The 20555-nt window shown below is 36.0% G+C and overlaps 1 protein-coding gene across 1 annotated transcript in view; it reads right to left on the reverse strand.

Moving 5' to 3' along the window:
• The window catches only part of FBN2 (fibrillin 2), a 226120-nt gene that overhangs the window by 102593 nt on the left and 102972 nt on the right, over positions 1 to 20555 (reverse strand). The window contains exons 8-11 of the mRNA XM_059059762.2: positions 17463 to 17588; positions 6208 to 6360; positions 4479 to 4712; positions 3404 to 3541 (exon numbers count right to left, since the gene is read on the reverse strand). Coding sequence (XP_058915745.1) covers positions 3404 to 3541; positions 4479 to 4712; positions 6208 to 6360; positions 17463 to 17588 — 651 coding nt within the window. The remainder of the gene's footprint in view (positions 1 to 3403; positions 3542 to 4478; positions 4713 to 6207; positions 6361 to 17462; positions 17589 to 20555) is intronic.

Here is a 20555-nt window from a genome sequence, read left to right on the forward strand (position 1 = left end):
TTTATATTACATGTTGATACTTCTACTAGTTTTTAAAAAGAGACAAATTATGGAATTTTTTGTTAATTATTTTTTGTGAACTCAGCTATATATATGTAACTATGCATCAAGGCTTGGATAATATTTTGAAGTAAAAAAACACAGGATGGGGTAAAAAATGGAAATTAAGTAAAACAAAGTCTATTACATTCAGTAACTTCTGGTTTCTTTAGGATCTTAAAATTGGCACAGGGATTTTTTTGTATGAAACCAAGTTTTATGCAAATACTAGTTCTGGTACCAAGTGTGAGAAACATCACTGCTTTCCTTCAGGTTCTCTAATCCTTGATTAAATGCAAACCCATCACAGAGTTCAAGGACTGCACAACCAAACAACTGACTAGACAGTGAAGATTAGTCAAATCCCAGAGAAATCAAGTTTGTCAGAGTTAGAAAAAGTTTAATTCATCTTCTTTCAGCAATGCCCACTAAATATTATTTTGAGTGCTGGAAAATTAAAAACCTGGCTGACTGGTTAGGCATAGTGACTTGCCATTTCATATACATGAGAAGCCATTAACATATACAATTTCAGCTAAATTGGAGAGCACAACAATAAAGTCAATTCACACGTTTACCATTTTAATAGATTACTCCTTTCACAGATGTTCTTAAAAGAGGAACTGTACCAAACTCACAAGCTTCACTGATATATACACTCAGACTGAATGCAATTAAACCCTCTCTGGTAAAGGAGGAAAAAAAATCTCATAGCAAATAAAAACGACAAAGCAAAACAGGATTAAATACTTTTTCAATTCATCCAAAGATGCCTTCAGCCCATTAAGACTCAACGTTTACGCTTTTGGTTGATAAAATCAATTCACTGGGCCAAAGGAATGAAGCAATATGAGAAAAGACAAAGCTTAGAGCATTAGCAAGCATATCAAGCATAACTAATGGTCTGTCCAACTGGCAACATTACCTTCAGTAGGCAATGCTGAAGATCCCTTAAATTCTCTGTGTACCCAACATTGAAATGCAACGATTAGAAAGGTGTCATAGATGTATCTTTCTAGAAGTGTCATTGTAAAGCTCTGTTCTAGTGAAGAACATGAGAGACCATGCACCCAACCCCCTCTTTGTAGGTAAACCTCTGGGAAGCAGGGTCACTTTTCAGGACCTTTTCCTCCCCTTGAGAACCTGTTCCCAAGGTCCCTTGTTGCTATAACAGTTCTGCCAGTTATTTTGACATTTATAGCCCTGATTCATTTTGGTTTCCTTAGCCCCTTAAGGACCTCACCAAGGTTCCAGCACACAGAGCAGATATAGTAGTTCACTTATTTATTTCTTCTTCGGAAGTGAAAACAATCACCAAAAACTATTAGTGACTTCACAATTCCATATGATTTTAAAATCCCATTTGTTTTTTTGTTTGTTTTGTTTCCCAGGATTATTTTAAGATTTTAAGTTTTAGGCTAATCACAAAAGACCACTGCCACTTTCTGAAATGTATATTTCATGCTTTTCCTTTACTCTTGAGTCTCAATGTCTATTACCTCCAAATGATCACCTTTGTTTTGCCTTGTATAGAGGAACAGAATTTAAATATTATAGTCTGTACACTTTGATTCCTTCCTCTGTTTTCACTGAGGACTGAATATTTTTTAAGGATTTTAAACTCCTAAAATAAATGAAGCAATTGAGAAACACTGATTATCAAAATGGTTAAATTCTCAGATACTACTGGGGTAAGAAATGTCTACCCTTGAAAAGTACTTTATATTCCAACTTAGAAAACACTTTTAATTTTCAAGGGCGGTAAGATTACCTTTGCTCAACAGAAACAAATTATTTCTTACTATTCCAAAATAGAATGATTTGAGTTAAAAACTCACCTGGGTGCTAACATGAACTAAATGGAGGTCTTTGGCTAATTTTTACAGAAAATTTTAAACTTATGGCCTATTTTTATTTGTTGGTTGATGAATCATGCAGTGATACATGAACAGCAAATATTAATAGCAAAACAAAAATAGTCAATCAAATTTCAGTTTGATAGATTGTAACTGCTTATGTATGTGCAAGAGGGGATGTTTTGTATGTTGTATACTTATAATCATATTTTCTGGCAGTAAAATCATTCTTAAGTCATATAAGTAGAATAAATATATCAGTATGTCCTGGTGTTCCAAAAACAACCACGTGGTCTATCACTTAAACAAGCACCAAGTAGTATGTGCTGAGGCAGGACTGATGCATATGGTTATACCCTGCACAACCCTGGGGTGTGCTATCTACTTAGATTATGTGAATGGTACCCTCTACAGCTGGGCGGTGCAAAACCTGTGCACCTCTATATAGGGACCCTGGGCTAAGCTTTATTTAATCATTCTGATCTTGTATCTCTGTACACAGTGTAGAATGATTGGTTTTTCCAAAGCATCATATTTGGCTTGCATTTTTTTCATAGTCATAGTGCACTTAGACGTTTTCCATTTTACTTGGGAAAATTGTGATACTACCTGTCTCTGTTCCTGGCCTCTCATCTATATTTTGTAACAGAAAACCTGAACCCAAATCTGGTATTTAGGGTTATGTTAATTACAAAACACATACATGATTATTTTCTAATGAGATGAATAAATAAAAGAATAACCTCAAAATGGTTCAATTGCCATGGTCCTAAAGCTACCCTTAAAAGATCATCAAAACTCTCTTCATTGCCAAATACAATAGTGGTTTTGTCCTCATTGTATTTGATTTTTTTGCTGCACTTAACACCTGACATTCCTTTTCTCTTGAAAGCATACCGTTTCAAGGCTTCAGTGACATGTACTTTCAAGATTATTTTGCCACCTCTCCAACATTATTACTAATGTTGCTGGTACACAGGGATCCAGCTGCACTACTCCTGTTATCTTTTTACTCTTCCTGTTGTTCAGCCTGGCTGACAATATTCACCCTCATGGTTCTAATAACCACCTGTATGTTACTGACTACTAAATCTCTAACTCTAGTCCTGAACACTCCTCTTAGCTTGAGACCTCTATAATTAAGTACCAGAGACACCTAAAACTCAACATGCTCAAAAAGAGACTCATCAATCGCTTCCTCCCAATCTCCACCTGTTCTTGCATGTTAATTATGCCACCGTATAGCCAGTGTTGCTTGGCTAAGAAGGAAGGAAAGGGGGAAGCAGAGACAGAAATCACAACATTTAGGACCAGAAGGGAAGGGGAGTCTTGAAGTGGTCCAGCTCAGCAGTAGGTTAAGGGAGCACATGGAAGAGCATGCACACAGGAGAGACCGTCTGTAAATCAGCTTTACTTCAAAAGACTTTTAAAAAATCATATTCAGCGCAACTTGTTCCTGTAGTCTAAAAGCTATTAGAAAACCAAGAATTAAAGAAGCCCGAGCTTACCTATGCAATCCCCATTTGCATCCTGCTTGTAACCCATGTTGCATTCACATCGGTAGCTAGAAACAGTAGGTATGCAGCGTCCATTTAAACAGAGATTAGCATGGTGCTTACATATATCTATTGTCTGGTTCAGAATAGCTATGGAAAATTAGAGCACAAATGATATTTCATCATTCCAACATGGATTACTTTTCTTAAAGTCGATTTTTAAGAGGATATTTAATAGTATATTATTTAGGTGTACATATCAAAAGCCCACATTATTCTATATTTTATTAAAACTTTAATGTTGAGAATCTAAAAACTATTCTTGAGACACATGGTTGTAACTTGCATTTGTTAAGTTATACATCTGGAAACTTTGCCCATAATGGTGTCTTTTAAAATTTCAGGAATGCTCTACTGTACATTTGAATGCTTTCCATTTCTTTTTTTTTTTTTTTTTTGTAGTTGAATATTCAGATTAGTAAATAGGCAATATGCCAAAAAGAATAAACATAACACTGTAGGACATCATTAAATATTATTAGCAAGAGCAGTTATTTTAAAAAGAATGAACTTAAATGTCAAGCACACCAATGCCAATTATGGCAGTTCTCAATTTCTTAAGTTATTCAACAAAAGAGGGAGAAGAAAAGAAAGATATTTCATTATAATGTTTGTATAGACACAGAGCAAGACTTATTCAGTTTATCTCAGTTGAGAAATGGTTCTGTAAAACAATTCAAAGGGTGTATGATCAGGGCATCTGCAAGCAGCCAAATGAAATACACTGGAACCAAAAAACGTGATCTTTAATGGCATCATCTGGACTTGGAATATTACCACGCTCTCATCTCTATTTTCAAAGAGAACCTGGGTCACTCATTCTTTTCTCCAATTTAGAAAGTTTATGGAACATAAAAATAATACTTTCCTAAGATTCTGTTTTACTATATTATGTTTTAGACCTTGAAATAAGTTTTTGTGCACACACACAGACACACACACATACATACTTTGGAAAAAAAGTTAGATATTATAAAATTATTTAAGGCCGAAAACCAAAGAGTCTACACACAAAGTGAACACTCACTTAGTCCAGTGATGATGGGCCCCTGTCCCCCGGCCCCTACACCGGCTCCCCCAACGCCAGGAGAAAAGCCATTGCCTCCAGGAATGGGAATGAAGCCTGTCCCTCCTGGGCCATAGCCATTGCCATTGCCACTTGGAGCAAAGCCACTCCCCCCAGTGCCTCCAGGTCTGGAACCAGCACTCCCTGGAATCCCTCCTATTGGAAGTCCATCCATGCAAAGTCTGCGATAGTCCTCTAAAAGAGAAGAAAGTTCAGTTAAACACAAATGAATGGATTTCTGCATAATAAAGGCAATTTGTGTACTGCAATAATCATTTTAGGTTATCCTCACTTGATGATATGAATAAGTAAGTTATTATCTTAATAAACATTTTCAATGCTAGCAGTGGCAGAAAAAGATACAGATGTTTCAGAAAAAATTAAAATATGTATACCATATTTTTAACTGAGTTGCGTAACCAAAGAATTATCTATATATACATTTTGATTTTATGTCCCTAAGTGCAACTCGTAAAATTCCAGATATAACTGTAAATGCAAGAAATTTACTTGAATGGATGAAAATTAAACTTTTAAGTAATTCATTCTGTATATTTGGTTTTACTTAAATCTCCATCAGTATTGTACCTACACACCTTTCCTACCTCTTCTCTTCTCTTTAAGGGATTAATATGGCTTCAGAATAATTTTTTTCTAATGTGGATTTTTAACAGAAGACAGTATTTAGTAAACTTTTAAATCTGCTCATTATTTGTCCAAGTATCAAAGCTGAGGGAAAAGAAGCAAGAATATTGCAAGGAAATTGCCTTATTTCCTTAACTGTTCTCAGAATTAGGGCACTATATAAGAAGTGAAAACTATTTAGCTCAAGCAATTGTTTGAGTATTGACATTACTATTATATACTACTAGTGGAATGATGAGTTTCCAAAATTATATACTATGCATTAACTCTGCTTTTTAAAAATTTTTACTATTCGATTTTGGAATTTCATGGCTTAGAGATTTAGGAAGAATGTGCCTTAATTTTTTTCTCCATAATAGTACGTATAGATACATATTTTTATAAGCACATTTCAAAAAGTGTTATTATTTTTCATAGTATTTATAATATAACATGAAGATAATATAATAATATTATCAACATACCTTTACGTGATAAACACTAATTGTTCTTTACTATGCATATTATATTAACAAGAGGAACTACTTCTTATTCATCTTAATTTCCCAGTATAGTTTCAGGTATACAGCAGTTAATAAAGCAAAGTGCATGAGAGGTATCCTCCTACCCTTGTATTCTTAATTTTTAAGGTCATTAGAAAAGAGAGGCCATATCTTTAAGGATTGGGACACTATAAGCTAAGGGCATTCCTGAAATAAAGTATAAATGAAGGCCAAAATTTGTTCTTCAAGCTTCAAATAGAAGATTACAAGGTTTTAAAACTGAACTGAAATACTGACTTTCCAGATATTTATTAAAAATTCTTGCTTAAAATCAAGTAATGATCAGTTTTTAGGACTTTTAAAAATATTAACAAAATGGATATAATAAAAACTGATCCCAATAACCAATGCCACCCTAACCCTCACAAAAAATACCCGAGTCATATTGAAGATACTAATAGGAATGCAAACATACTTGTCTTTAAGAGAAACACTAAAGTACATTATTGTTACTAATTTTCCTAACACTGTCTGTCCTGAGGAACTAGCAGCCAGCAGCTCACCAGAGCCTCTGATGGGACAGGCTTCAGGAATGGTTCCAACACCCCAGCAGCGGCCAGGCTCACAGCAGCATTGCATTTTTGTCATTCTTCCCGGAAGCTCTTGTGCACAGCGACCATTCACCAGGCCGGAGAAACATGTGCCTGTTCTCTGATCTGAACATATGAAAATTAAATAGAAGACATGACAGAATTACCTGGAGTTCCCATCAATTATTTCACATGTTAGAAGATGCTAAGCGAAGGGAATTATTTTACTTAATTTCTATTATATCTACTCACTCGTTTAATTTCTATCACATTTATTCATTCCTTTACTTATTTACCAAGCAAATATTCACTGAGCACCTATGCCATGCCATATCCCAGGCATACAAAAATGAAAGATGTGAAGCAGATATGAGTCAACACTGCAGTGAGAAGCCACACCCAGACAGACCCAGAGCTTGAAGGAAAGCGACAACCCAGTCTAAGCCTAGACTGGTCAATTAGTCACCCAGCCAACCGGCAGACATGTACTGTTGACTTGCTACTGAGACTTTTGTGGTTGTTTGTTACCCAGTGATATCCACCTGATGCAGGTGCTATTTTAGAAAGGTTGAGCAGAACAGCTCCTTTGAGACAGTGACATCCGAGAAGAGACTATAATAAGATGAGAGCATGAGCCACACAGTTACCTGAAAGAAGGGCAGTTCAAAGAGAAAGAAGGAGATGTGCTTGACATATGTGAAAAACGAGGAACCCATGTGACTGGAGAAGAGCAGGCAGAGGCGGGGTGGAAGACCCTGAGCTCAGAGGCGTACAGAAGGCAAGAGCACGCACAGCCCTACAGACCATGAGGGAAGGACCTTCGGATTTTATTCAGAGAGTCAAAAAAATGTAAGTCTAATTTCACTATATATTATTTAACTTTTATCCAGATGCTTCCAAGAAGTTTTGTCTGTGACAAGAAGAAAGATGTACCACAACAAACAGGAGCTGCATGTCACTGATGAAGATGAAACCATTAATTACAAATAATGTTATTAATAGGAAAGGCCTAATTTTTTTACACTAGATATTGAGTTTAAAATGAATATATTATTTCCTCGAATGGTCTAAAGTATACCTCAGGTTGCTTCTACGCTATTGTTAAATTAAAGAATTGGTTTGAAGGTACTCCACGTAAGAATCAGAATGCCTTCCATTTCCCAAAAGAAACCCAGTATGCCCAAGAGCAAAGTACTAAATGTGATGTATGCGTGCGTACTTAAAGGCACTGCAGACATTTCATAAACGTTACAAGCTGGGCTTGGACAGGCTGTCACTGGGAATAATTTCACAGAGAGGTTTCTACTCCCAAGAATGATCCAGGAAAATAGTTTTTAGGATATTCATTCCAGGAACCCCAAGTATCATATTCCTAGATTTATTTGATTGCTACACTCCTCAAGAATAGGATGTAAATTAAGATAAGAAAGTCCTAAGCTCTTTACAGTAATCACTGTTACAAAACACATTCAGGGCTAAATGGTAGATTGAATGTATTGATCTCTTCAAGGCTTTGTAAGGAGGCTGTACCATAAGATTTGGAAAAAAAAAAAAATGAAGAAGAGTCATGGCTTTGAGTCAGGATACCTAGGTTTACATCAAAATATTATTACTGTTGATTCTGTAACATATCTCTTCTTCCTTATGGAACAGGGCTGATGGGAGAATTAAATAAAACAATATATGTTCTGTTTCCAGCAGAATGGTGTATTAGCTACCCTGAGTGTCTCTCCCAATTGAAACACCCTGGATAAAATATGAGAAATTATTTTTAAAAATACATCATCTTGCTGACATCAAAGAAGGAAAAAAACAGTCTCAAAATGAAGAGAAAACAGAAATCTTAGGAGGTAAGTGCACACCTAGCTTTCGCTTTAGGGCTTCTGCAAAACTCTGGAGATTTTGATTTTTCAACTCTGATAATTTCACAAGGGGTTAGAGCCTAAGATATAAAAGCCCAGATTCACCTCGCTAATGCAAAATGTAATAGGAAACTCCCTCATAAAGTAAACTAGGAGTCCCCAAACAGCTGTATCCTTGTTATGTGGCTAATGTAGAGGAAGGCAGCTAAGAGACTTGCCTGTTTATACCTCAGTGCTGGGTGGAGGAAAAAAAAGATTATTCCTAAAATTCTGAAACCAAAAGCTCTTTCTCACACAGACAGCTTTGATGTCAAAACATTAAGTTTGTGTTCTGAAAAACTTCAAAGGAAGAATATAACATAAAGAGGTCTCCAGGGCTTCCCTGGTGGCGCAGTGGTTGAGAGTCCGCCTGCCGATGCAGGAGACACGGGTTCGTGCCCTGGTCCGGGAAGATCCCACATGCCGCGGAGCAACTAAGCCCGTGAGCCATGGCCGCTGGGCCTGTGCGTCCGGAGCCTGTGCTCCGCAACGGGAGAGGCCACAACAGTGAGAGGCCCGCATACCGGAAAAAAAAAAAAAAAGAGGTCTCCAGGTAGGGATATTCCAAGTAACTTGCAAAAACCAATACAATTGAGGACTTAATGCTGACATAGGTCTCAAAGAATTTCCATAGATAAAGTTCTAGGAAAAAAGGAGTAGCTAACAGTAAAGTAACTAAATAAGTAAGTAAATAGATAACGCACAGAGAAACAAGGCTCAATGAACAAAAACTAGCTGAATAAACAGCAGGTTTCAGGCACTGGAATGGTCAAACCAATTCTGAAAATCATTGTTTTTAATTAATGATGATTCATTAAATATTAGTTAATAATGAAATAATCTTTAATCTGCTTAAGGCAATTAAAAATCTAAAAATGGGAACAGTAAAAGCAAGCCCAAAAACAATGAAAGAAAAGATGTAAAAGACTTCAATGAAACTTCTATAAGTGAAATGATCATAACTGAAATAAAATGCTTAGTGACTATATTAAGCAGTGTATTGCACATAGATGAAAAGAGAATTACTGAGCAGGAAGATACAGCTGAATATATTATTTTAGTGTTGTTCAGAGAGTCAGAGAGATGGAAAATGTTGAGAAGAGGTTAAGAAGTATGCAGGTGAGGGTGAAAAGGTAATTTGCATCTAATAAGAGTACTAGAAAGTGTCATAAGCAGACAGTTGTGGGGAGGCAATAGTCAATAGATACTAGTTTACAACTTTCTAATGATGTTGCAAGACAACCTCAGATCTAGGAAGTCCAATAAATCCAAAGTAGGAAATATAAAAAGAAATCCACAGCTATCCATATCACTGTGAAACTGCAGAACAACAGAGAAAAGGTGAAGATCTTAAAAACAGCTAGAAAGAAAAGACAGATTATCGGCTAAGGAAAGATATTTAAATCAATCACCAACTTCTTAATAGCACCAGTGGATGCTAGAACACAATGGAATAGTATCTTCTGTATGCTGTGATAAAATAACTGTCAACCTAAAATTCTGTACCCCAAGAAACCAAAGGGAAATTAAGTTCATTTTCAGGAAAACACAGAGACAATTTTCTACCAAAAGGTTCCTGCTAAAGGAAATTTTAGAAGAGGTGTTTTAGGTAAAAAGGAAAATAATGCCAATGGAGGGTTTGAAATGTATGAAGGAATAAAGAGGGAAAATATTGTTAGATACATGGACAAGTACTAAAATATCAAACAATAATAATAATGATTAATTTGTTGCAAACAGGGAGTGAAAATTGACTAGAATTTTTTAAACTGGAAGTGGGAGATCAAAGTGTAACCATTCTAATATTCTTTTATTATGTAGATGTGGGTAAAAATACAGATTAATTCTAGGCTTTAAGTTACATATGCATCTTCAAACAGCTAGGATAACCACTAAAACCACAGAAATAAACTACGTATTTCTAAACAATAGAGGAAAAAGAATGGGGTGTGGAAGAATGGAAGGCAGGAAGCCTGAAAGCAAGATAAATGGGAAGCAAAAAAGAAGATAATAGAAATAAAAACAAATATATCAGTTACTGTAATAAACACAAATGAATTTAAATCAATTTAAAAGACAAAGATTTTAAGACTATGCCCCCCAAAATTTAGATTTAGGCTGTTTAAAGAAGCACATTTAAGACAAAAGGAAGCAGAAAGACTGAGAGGAAACATATCCATATGGCATATATTTAAACCTTCCCCTCCAACTCACAAAATGTGATGCCAAATAATATGAAATAAAATGAACCAAGAGAAAATATTTAGAAACAGGCCAAGAAGAAAAGAAAAAAAATTTTAGAGAATCAATATACATCAAAAAATGGTTCAATCCACCAGGAAAATATAATACTTTTAAACATTCATCACCTTATAACATAGCATCAAAATACATAAAACAAAAGCTTAAAGGGCCATATGGAGAAACTGAGAAATTTACTACCAAGGTGGAACATTTATACAACTCTTTCAGTAACTGATAGATACAGTACATAAAATCTAGCAGCTCTAGAGAAAATTTGAACAGTACAGTTAACAAGTTTGATCTCATATCTATCCAACAAGTGGAGAAAACACAAAACTTTTTCAAGCCAACATGGAAGACTTGCAAACCAGGAAAACTCCCTACACTTCTAAACAACTCATGTGTCAAATACAATAACATACTGAAAATAAGGTAATATGTTAAAAAAATGAGTAGGGGCTCATCAGGAATCTGTACCAGTCTCAGATTTTGGGAGTCTGCAATGTTATTGTGAGGGCTCCACAAATTATACTTACACTGAACACTGCAATGCAAATGAAAATGCCTCATAATATATAGGCACTACTATGGTTCCCACTGATGGCGATTCCATTGTGACTAAAATACAAATTCATTTAAAATTATTACTAAACATCCAGTAGTTTTGTTTTTCATTATGTATTTTCTCAAAGGTATTGGGTTATCATCATGTGTGGATCTGAAAATATTTTTGATATTAAAGAGGGGGTCTTCAAATTCAATAAACATAATTAACTTCTGTCCTACACAGTTTGGAAACCTCAACTCAGTCTTATAAGATGTGTTGGAGGAAACCATGTCATTGTTGAGAGGGTGGAGGGGCAAAAAGAGAAGATTAGAAAGTAAATCATAACTTTTTTCCATAAATTCTATAATTAGTCTCTTCTAATAACATCAGAGAGATAAACAATCTACTTCCAATCCTTTGCATCAAAAACATATCAGGATGAGATACAGACACATTAGTGTAATGTCTCACAATTAAGGTCTCTCCAAAAATACATTTCAAAAGGAAGACAGTGGCTGAGAGTTAGGTTCTTTCCTTTACATATCTGAATTGCATGGTGCTTAGAAAGTACTGTGTTGGAAATGTGCCATATGGAAGAATAAAAAGGGGCACCCTATAGAACTAACTAAGAGTTGTCTAGGCACATCATCCGTTGAAATAGGGAATTATTAAGGGTAAAGGCAGAAGAAGCATATTTATTACACCATTAGGACAAATCCTTCTAATTCTTGGTATATATTTAACGGTAGAATTGATATGTCATAAGTAACAAAAACATGTCTAGTCCTCTAATAATCTCCTATCACCCTCGCTACACTCCCAGAAGAAGATTTACATCAAGTCTTATTTAAAGCCACACTGAGGAAGAGGAAGCAATCTGTCTCTTCTGATTAAAATATAAATCTATCTTGAAACAAAATAATGGTACTCTTATCAGTTTGTTTCACGGCTTGACATTTAGTCTATACTTGATTTAAGTGAACTAACAGTTAATTATACAATGTGATGAAAACTTGGTAAAAGATGGGGGTGGGACTTACCTTGAAAAAAATACGTCTCCTGTTGAATGAGCTTTGCTTATTAAAAACGAAGGGGTCAGCCAGAAAACCCTGATGAGGTTAGTTCAGGTCAGAAGACTAGCGATAGTAGGTGTTCAGTAAATAGAAACCATTGTCTCAGACATCAGCCCCTGATACTGGAGGCCTGCACTTGCCTCGCTGAGAGTCTGGCGCCGACCTGAGTTCCACCTGATTAATTCTGCAGGTTCTTGCTATTCTTAAAATACTTTCATGTTGCTTCTGTGTTTCTATCATACAAGACTAACTAGAACAAGGAACAATGAAAGAAAGAGAAAGACTGTGGCTCCTAGGTTTACTTCTTCCTTTAAAATAGTGAAGTTTGTCTTCCTTATTGTCTAACCTTCTCTTTCTAGGACATTCTTTGTTAATTAAAACTACTACCCCTGTTCCACTAGTCGCCTTTTGTATGATTTTGTGGTTAAAACTCGAACACTATACAGTAAACTGTTTCAACCCTGTCTCCCTTCCTCCATTAGTTAAACATTTTTAGGAGTTTTGGTTTATCCTTCAAGCATTTGTTACAAATGCATGCACACACATGTAATCAACACCCATCATCACACAGAGTGCTGCAGAAGGGCAGCATCTCCTGACCATCACTCTGTATCACTGTCTGAAGATCTTCCTCATTTTGCTTAAACAGTCTTCCCTCATTGTCTTTTGCCTCTGTGCTGCTCAAAATTCTTGATGGGCTCCACCGTCCTCAGGATCAACCTGCAACTTCTTAGCATGGCAGTAAATGAGCCTCAACAATAGAATCTTCATCTTAACCCATCTTTCCTGTTTTGTCTCCAACTACTTTCTTACTCAGTTCTCTTTCTCAGACAAGCTCTCCTCACTGTCTCCCAAGCCCCTCACTTTCAGCATCTGTAGTGCTGCTGACACCTTTCTCTTCGCTCAGTGCAGTCTTTTTCCTTTGTTTAGCTGCCATCCATCTTTCACAGTCTCTATCAGGGCTCACTTCCATGAGACTTTTAACTATAATAATCAGGGCTTTCTTTTGGACTTACAGCATTTATTGGGTAAGAAATTATTTAGCAATTAACGACCCACTGCCTCAAGCTTTCTCTTACATCACTACTTTTCACATTATGTTTTCAGGTTTTGTTTTCTCAAGAATACTCCATGGCAATACTGCGCACTGAAACTTTTGTAAAGCTCAAGGAAACGCACTAGGATATTGTGGCAACATCATATTACCTTACGGACTTCTAAATGTTTACTTTCATTTTCTGAACTTCACTTGCTGCTGACTGGCACTTTCCAGTCCCCCAAATAGGGTCCCTGCTAGTTCTGTGTGCACAAAAGTAGCTGGCACGTTAACCTGCATACAGAATTTGCTCACGGCTGCTTGTCAATCATTACTGACTTGTTGACTGCCAGTCACTTTTCTTGCCTATACTGCAACGTGCAAATTAGGTATTAATAATGCCGTGAATATTATAATGACACTGAATTACTAAATGATTTAAGGGTCATTAAGTTGTACTATTAAAAATACTTCTAAGAATAAAAATATTAGGTATGGGTTAACTCTTTTTCAAAATGACATATGTTAGTACTCTTTGTTAAAAAGGAGAGCTGTTTCCAGTATATTTTTTAAAACTTGATGGAAAACAGGAGATAAAATCAAATTAAGAATTTGATTTTTATATTTAGCATAAAATGAAATGGGAAAACTATCCTCATTTATAATTAAAATGCCCCGCTAAACTCTCCTGCCATATAAAGCTATTTCCTACGCATAAAAGAAAAAGGCAGTTTATTGACGCTTTATAATGTTGTATAGATTCAAGATGTTTTGATTAACTAGAATAAGGAATTAGGGCAGCATTCAGCATGTGCCACTCTTAAAATAAAGGTGCAGATAACATGCAGTTTCTTACTTAAGAAAAAGCCTTGAGTTCATCCAACTCATTATTGTTAGCATACATGTGGTTACAAAATAAACAGCATGGAAATATTTATGACATATATAATTCAATCATAAATAAATTCCATCTAAGAAAATACAGACTCAGATTTTAAAAAATCAAAACCAAAGATCTCTTACATATTAAACTGCTAGATTTATTTTTTTCATATGTGGAAAACACATACTTATTCCAAATGAAACATAGGTTATTCAAAAAATTTTTAAGCTGCTTATTACTTAATTTTAACATTGGTTTTGCAATTTTGGAATGTCATTCTCCCCTCCTTAGGGGCTTTCCTCTATTCCTGGGTCAGGATATTGATACTGAAATGAATGGGGACTCATGGTTAGCAAAGAATTCACTGTGCCTCAGGTTTCTGGAGCTCAAGCAGGCTTTCTCACTTTCTGAGCATTGCGGACTGTAACTCAGAGCCATCATATCATGTCCAGCAGGATGCCAAATGATGCAAAGCAGTTATTATCCAACACTAAATTCTTACATTCAATGTCATCTCATTCATTCATTTGCTGGTTTGCCTGTTCATTCAGAAAAGATTTACTGAGCCCAAACTTCTAAGGAAGGGACTACATAAGGCATAGGGGACAGAAAGCTGCATAAGGCAGGACCTAATGGCACTCAGAGTCTGGCCAATGAGTAAAGCACAAATACCTGTGACACTGTGATAAACCCAGAAATGAAGGAAATAAAAAATACTATGGGAAGGGCAGATTGATTTTGCCTGACAAGAAAATGTGGGTTAAGCAGGGATGGCTATAAAGAAATGTGATATCTAAGTGGGTACTTAAAGGATGAGTTGGGTTTTTTTTGTTTGTTCTTGTGGGGTTTTTTTTTTGCGTTATTTGGGCCTCTCACTGTTGTGGCCTCTCCCGTTGCGGAGCACAGGCTCCGGACGCGCAGGCTCAGCGGCCATGGCTCACGGGCCCAGCCGCTCCGCGGCATGTGGGATCTTCCCGGACCGGGGCACGAACTTGCGTCCCCTGCACAGGCAGGCGTACTCTCAACCACTGCGCCACCAGAGAAGCCCCCTGCGTTGGGTTTTAACAAGCATAGAAGGGGGAAATCAAGATGCTTCAGGCAGAGGAAGTACTGTGGGCAGTGTGCTCATGTACTGCAATAAGAGAAATGTGAGTGTGAGGTATAAGTGGTTAGAGATGAGTCCTGAATACGGGCTGGGTCAGTCTCTAAAGGGCTTTGAAAGTCCAGTAAAGGCTGAGAACTTTATATAAAGAAGCAAGAGATAGAGTTTACCATGATTTAATGGTAAACCAAATATCTGACATTGAAGAAAACAACCTCAGAAAAATCATTGGGGATCTTGATCATGATTATCTGAATATGATGAAGAATGCCTCCTTTTCAATGCAAAAATTGAGCATGTGTTGACTAAAGAAAGACTTAGAAACTTAAGAAACGAGAGAGAAAGAAACAACTTAGAAATCTGATATAAAACACTAACATTTGTTAAGGCAAATTCTGCCTTCTTACTAGTTGGTCTAGTTGTACAATTCATTCCCAAAGGCTTTCAATTACTCCACATTGTCTACCAAATAAAATACATACATCTTATTTGGCATTTTCAGAACTTCATGGTGATAACCTCACTTATGTCTCCAGCCACATTTCTTCTAGCCATTTCTAGAATATAAGTTTCCTGAAGTCAGGGTCTATGGCATCCAGCCAGTGATGTTCAACGATGACTCCCAAACTGACATTTTTCCAACAGAGTTGAGTTCATGCCTATTTCAAGCTGATGACTGCATATAAACGTATATGTGTATGTACATTCTTTTCCTATACAGTTTAAGAAAATTAAGCCAAGTATAGGTAGTTCTACTAATTTTCAATTCTGTTAAACTATGTGAAATGAATCAGACTTACTATGCAGTGAGCCAACTGGTAACACTGACCCTAAAAACAGTTAATTTGCTCAGTTTTATAGACTTAACACCTCTACAGTGTTTTACCTAGTGTAAGATAGAACTCTGATTCATTCGTGAAGAACAAATAATCATCATTCCAATCTCATAATTCTCCAACAGGAAAGGGAGGCTCCAAATGGACATTGTACTTTTCAAAGCAGACTGTCAGCATGGTGGTAGAGAAACAACTCATGCTGGAGACCTTGATATCTAGGCACAGGGTCTCTGTCACCTTAAAGCAGATAAGGAGACAGTGTAGAACCGTAGTAACACAGCTGCAGAGAGACCTGGATTCAAATCGTGGCTCCATTTGTCAGCCCTGAAACATCATGTAAGTCACTTTACCTCTCTAAACCTCAATTCCTTCATCTATAAATCAGAATAATTATGCCTATCACACAGGGCTATTTTAAGGAGCACATCCTCATTCTCCTATACCTCCTCCCTCCCCTAATGATAATAATAGAAGTAATAAGAAATATTTTAGTGAACATTAACTAGAAGAAACTGAAGTACAGACAGGTCAGTAGCTTACCCAAGGCCCCACCACTATGTGATAATGAGGTGATACAGATGTCCAGTGCCTTGCACGTGGTATGTATTTCATAAATGGCAGCTGTCAATTTTACTACCACTACCATAGCTTCTTCTTTGACTGCTATTGCTATTTTTCTATTACTATTTACGATGACACCATAGTATTCTGAAGGCAGGATCTCCATTTCTCATGTTTGCTGTTGCACGGCCATAGCATAGTGTTTGGCATATCAACACATTTTAGCCAGTGAATTCAAGCCTTTTTACTGGTGGCCTAGGACTTCTAGCTTACATCCTGAACCCTCTGTTATTTCCTCTCTTCAACCCAGTTCACTTGGACGTCCTTTGGATTTACAAAGTCCCTGGAAGTTAGTTGCTCACACACCCTCCCTGTGGGGATGGGAGACAGTCATTGCCCAGTCCTCCAGCGAACCAAGCAACTCCCGTCTTTGGGTGCTGGTTTAATTTCCCTAATTCCTGTACTATATGAATCTTTAGTGCTCTTAAAGTCTAAGGCTTGTTCAAAAATAGATGACCTACACATGACTGTTTTATCTTTCTAAACAAAAGAGAACATGAAAATATATATGCCTTTAATTAAAATATGCTTAAAACAAAATTAAAGGTATCGATTTCTTTTTTGTAATAACTATTTTCACTTGAATAAACACATACTAAGTAAATAAGACAGTGACTACATTCATGATTCATAGCAATGAAAGAACCCTTAATTACTACATTTTGTCTCCCAAAGTAGATTTTAAAAAATCTTTCTCATGCCTTTGTGTCTGTAACACTTGGCAAGAGCAGTGTCTTGAGGAAATCTTTCTTCATTTCAAAAACGGCTTTGACAACATAAAGCAAACCCAGATGGCTTTTGAAACTGAAGTTTTTGCAAAGAGCACCTGGTCGATCAGTCCCTCAATAGTGGTACCGTTTATTTCAAACAACTCTTTCAGCATTTTCCCAGCCGTTTTATAATCGTTGCCATCTCTGTACCTGTTTGGGCTGTTCTGTCATTAGAAAGAAGCAGTGTATTGTGCCTTCAAAACTACGAGGCTTACCAATGCACCGAGAGCCATCTGTTGAGGTTACATATCCACGTGGACAAATGCAAAAATAGCTTCCCACGGTGTTGGAACATTCGCCAGTTTCACATATCCCAGGAATGATGCTGCACTCATCAACGTCTAATCAGGGGAAGAAGGAGAAGATGACTGAGAAAGGCCTTCATTAAATAGCTTTTAAAAGGGATTTTTTAAAAAAGAGTATGAGAGCACTCATGGTTGATTAGGTCAGATCATATAACCCTGAAGATACTCTTGTTTCAGGCCCTAAAGAATTTCTCACACATATCTATGGGAACTGAGATGAAAGTAAACTCCCATGGCAGTAAAACAAGGCCAACTAAAGCAAAACTCTATATCCTTTTTTTCCCCCAAATGCGATTTAAATTGGAAATAAGTAAAGATGTAAATGTTTTAGTTTCCATTCTACATCAATTAGGGAATTATCCTACTAGAGACTTAAAAAAAAAAATGCATGGATTATATTTTAAAATATGAAATAACTACATTTAAAAATGTATAGCTAATTTTCACATTAATTATTTGATCCAATGGAGGGTGGCAAGTACTTTTTTTTTTTCTATTTGGCTTCAAGATATGTTTTTGTACTTACATGTGAATATCGGTATATTTGACATTCTGGAAATTAAGTTCAAACCTAAAATAATACAGTAAAATGGCAAAGGGCAAACTTGGGTGGCTTTGGGAAGTGTCCAGTTTTCCTATTGTGCCTCCCTGCACTTATCCATTCAGTTTACTCAATGTTAGGACTAGTCTACTCCCTTTCACATTAATGAAAGGTCTGATTTCTTTTAAACTGTCCCCAAACCAGAAAACCTGGCCATTTATATAAGCTTTAATGTACTTTTCTTTTAGTTCAATAAGCAGAGAGAGGTGGAAAGTCAACAAAGCTACAATTAGGTACACTGGAAGCTACTTGTTAATACATTTAAAAGGAAATGAGCCATTGTGAGGAGAATACAGCCTCAGATGCCTGGGAGTTAGCTGTACTTTTTAAGGAACAGAGCTAGCAAAGATCAGTTAATACAGGGAACAATTATAAAAGCCATAAGCATAGATGATTACTGAAAAGTAAACCTGAGCTTTTAGTTTTGTTTTAGTTTTTTTAGATGCATATATATATATATATATATATATATATATATATATATATATATATACACACACACACATATATGTTTAAGTGTATCAATAAAAAAAAGCAAAGGAAAAATTATATTCTAATTGTAAATACAAGGAAATAAATTTTAAACACCACAATTAAAGAATGGTTGACAATGCCTTTCTTAAATTCCTCTATTGCTCTATTCATTCCTTTTTCCCGCCGTTTACTGACAAGTCATTCTTGCCTACAAGCTGTATCATGAAATAACTTATGCTTGTGTCTTCTTGGAATGTTCTTAATAAAAAAGTTACCAGATTCAGACTTTTCTGAAATAATATCTTCATTAGAAGCTTAACAGTTAGCCACTGAAGGCACAGTGGTACAAATCATAATCTACCAATTCCCCTAGAGAGCTCAGAATTCTAACATGAATTGGTTACATGAGAAGCAAACATATAATGTGGTGAAAGAGTTACCATCAGATTTAATCCAACAAAATGAAACCATATGTGCAAAATTAGGGTCTGCTGCATCCTGTGTTGCTATCTTAGTGCAGGGCATCTTAATAAAACTGAATGTGTATTCAGAAGAGAAAGGAAACTAGATCGGCTATACTCTAATCACCAAATAAACTGATAATCACTTCTAGATAAGGAAGACAAAAAGAAAAAGAGAATAGTACACAGTAAAGCAGCAAGCACTACAAAAACAAAGGACCAAAACTTTCCTTCTGATCCTCTTACATCTAAAGTTATGCCAACAATCAAGGCACTTATGGAGCCCAGGATTGATCCAACTTCTTAAAAATTAGGAATCTTCATTTAGTCCTTAATTTAAGCATTTACTCTTATTTTCAGCCATTTCCTTTCATAATAAAGAACTTCTTTGTGCTCTACCTCCAAATAGCCTCCTGACAACAAAAAGAGTAGAAATTGAAAGATGTTTGACATTTTTCTTTTTTAAGTGGAGAAAAATAACCCTGGAACATAGAAGAACACATGGAATGATATTAAATTTGTGGGTTTTGTGTTAAATATTTTATTTTACAAAAACTCCATGTTTCACAGTTCTCCACAGAATTAAGTAAGAACCTTGAAAGGTTAGCTTCAAAATAATTATATGTAAAAGGCTCTCAGTAAAGTATTTAAGAATTCTATATGAAAAATAGGAATATTTTTCATTTATTTTTGGGCTAGGCTCCCCCTCAAATTTTAATAATTAAAACTTTTGGTGTTTTGTTTTTTTACTGATCAAAAAACTCTACCTTTTGATGTGCCCAATATTTATTCATCAATTTAAATTTATCATTGACATTTATGTTAAGAAGGATGCATGCGTTTAGCTCTTTTGTAATAATAGTTTTTCAAGACCATATGTCACAATCAGATTTGGAAGTAGTATCTTCACAAATACAAAGCATACATTGTCTATGTAGGTACAAACAAGTAAGCCTAATAGGGACAAGTCTATTCACAGGAAAGGCAGTCTTAATGGGAATTCATTTCATTCATGTTCTGCTTACCTAATATGCTTCTGTCCATCTCCTCTTGAACTTTTTAAAAAAAGTTTATTTATTAGTTTGGAGGCTTTGGTCTGCTATAGAAAAACTGATCCAAACTGACATAAACCAGAAATTTAATAGCTTGCATATCTGGCAGTCCAGAAGTGGCAAGGATTTTAGGGTTGTTTTAAGGCAATGTCTCTTGCTCAGCTTCTCTGAGATCTGCTCACCTATCTCTCCTCTGTGCTTTGATGTCATCCTTAAGGCTGACTTCCCTGATGGAAGCAAAATGGTTATAGCAGTCCTAGGCTAGATCTTTGACTGGGACATCTAGTGGAAGAGATGGTGTCTCTTCCAGCGGTTCTCTTCTAAGAGGAGGAGAACTTTTTCCCAGGAGCACCCAGCAAATCTTCCCTTTTCTCCTAATATCCTGAAATGAGTCACATGCTAACTCTTTTGAATG

Source organism: Kogia breviceps, chromosome 4, assembly GCF_026419965.1.
Source record: "Kogia breviceps isolate mKogBre1 chromosome 4, mKogBre1 haplotype 1, whole genome shotgun sequence".
NCBI classification, from domain to species: Eukaryota; Metazoa; Chordata; class Mammalia; order Artiodactyla; family Physeteridae; genus Kogia; species Kogia breviceps.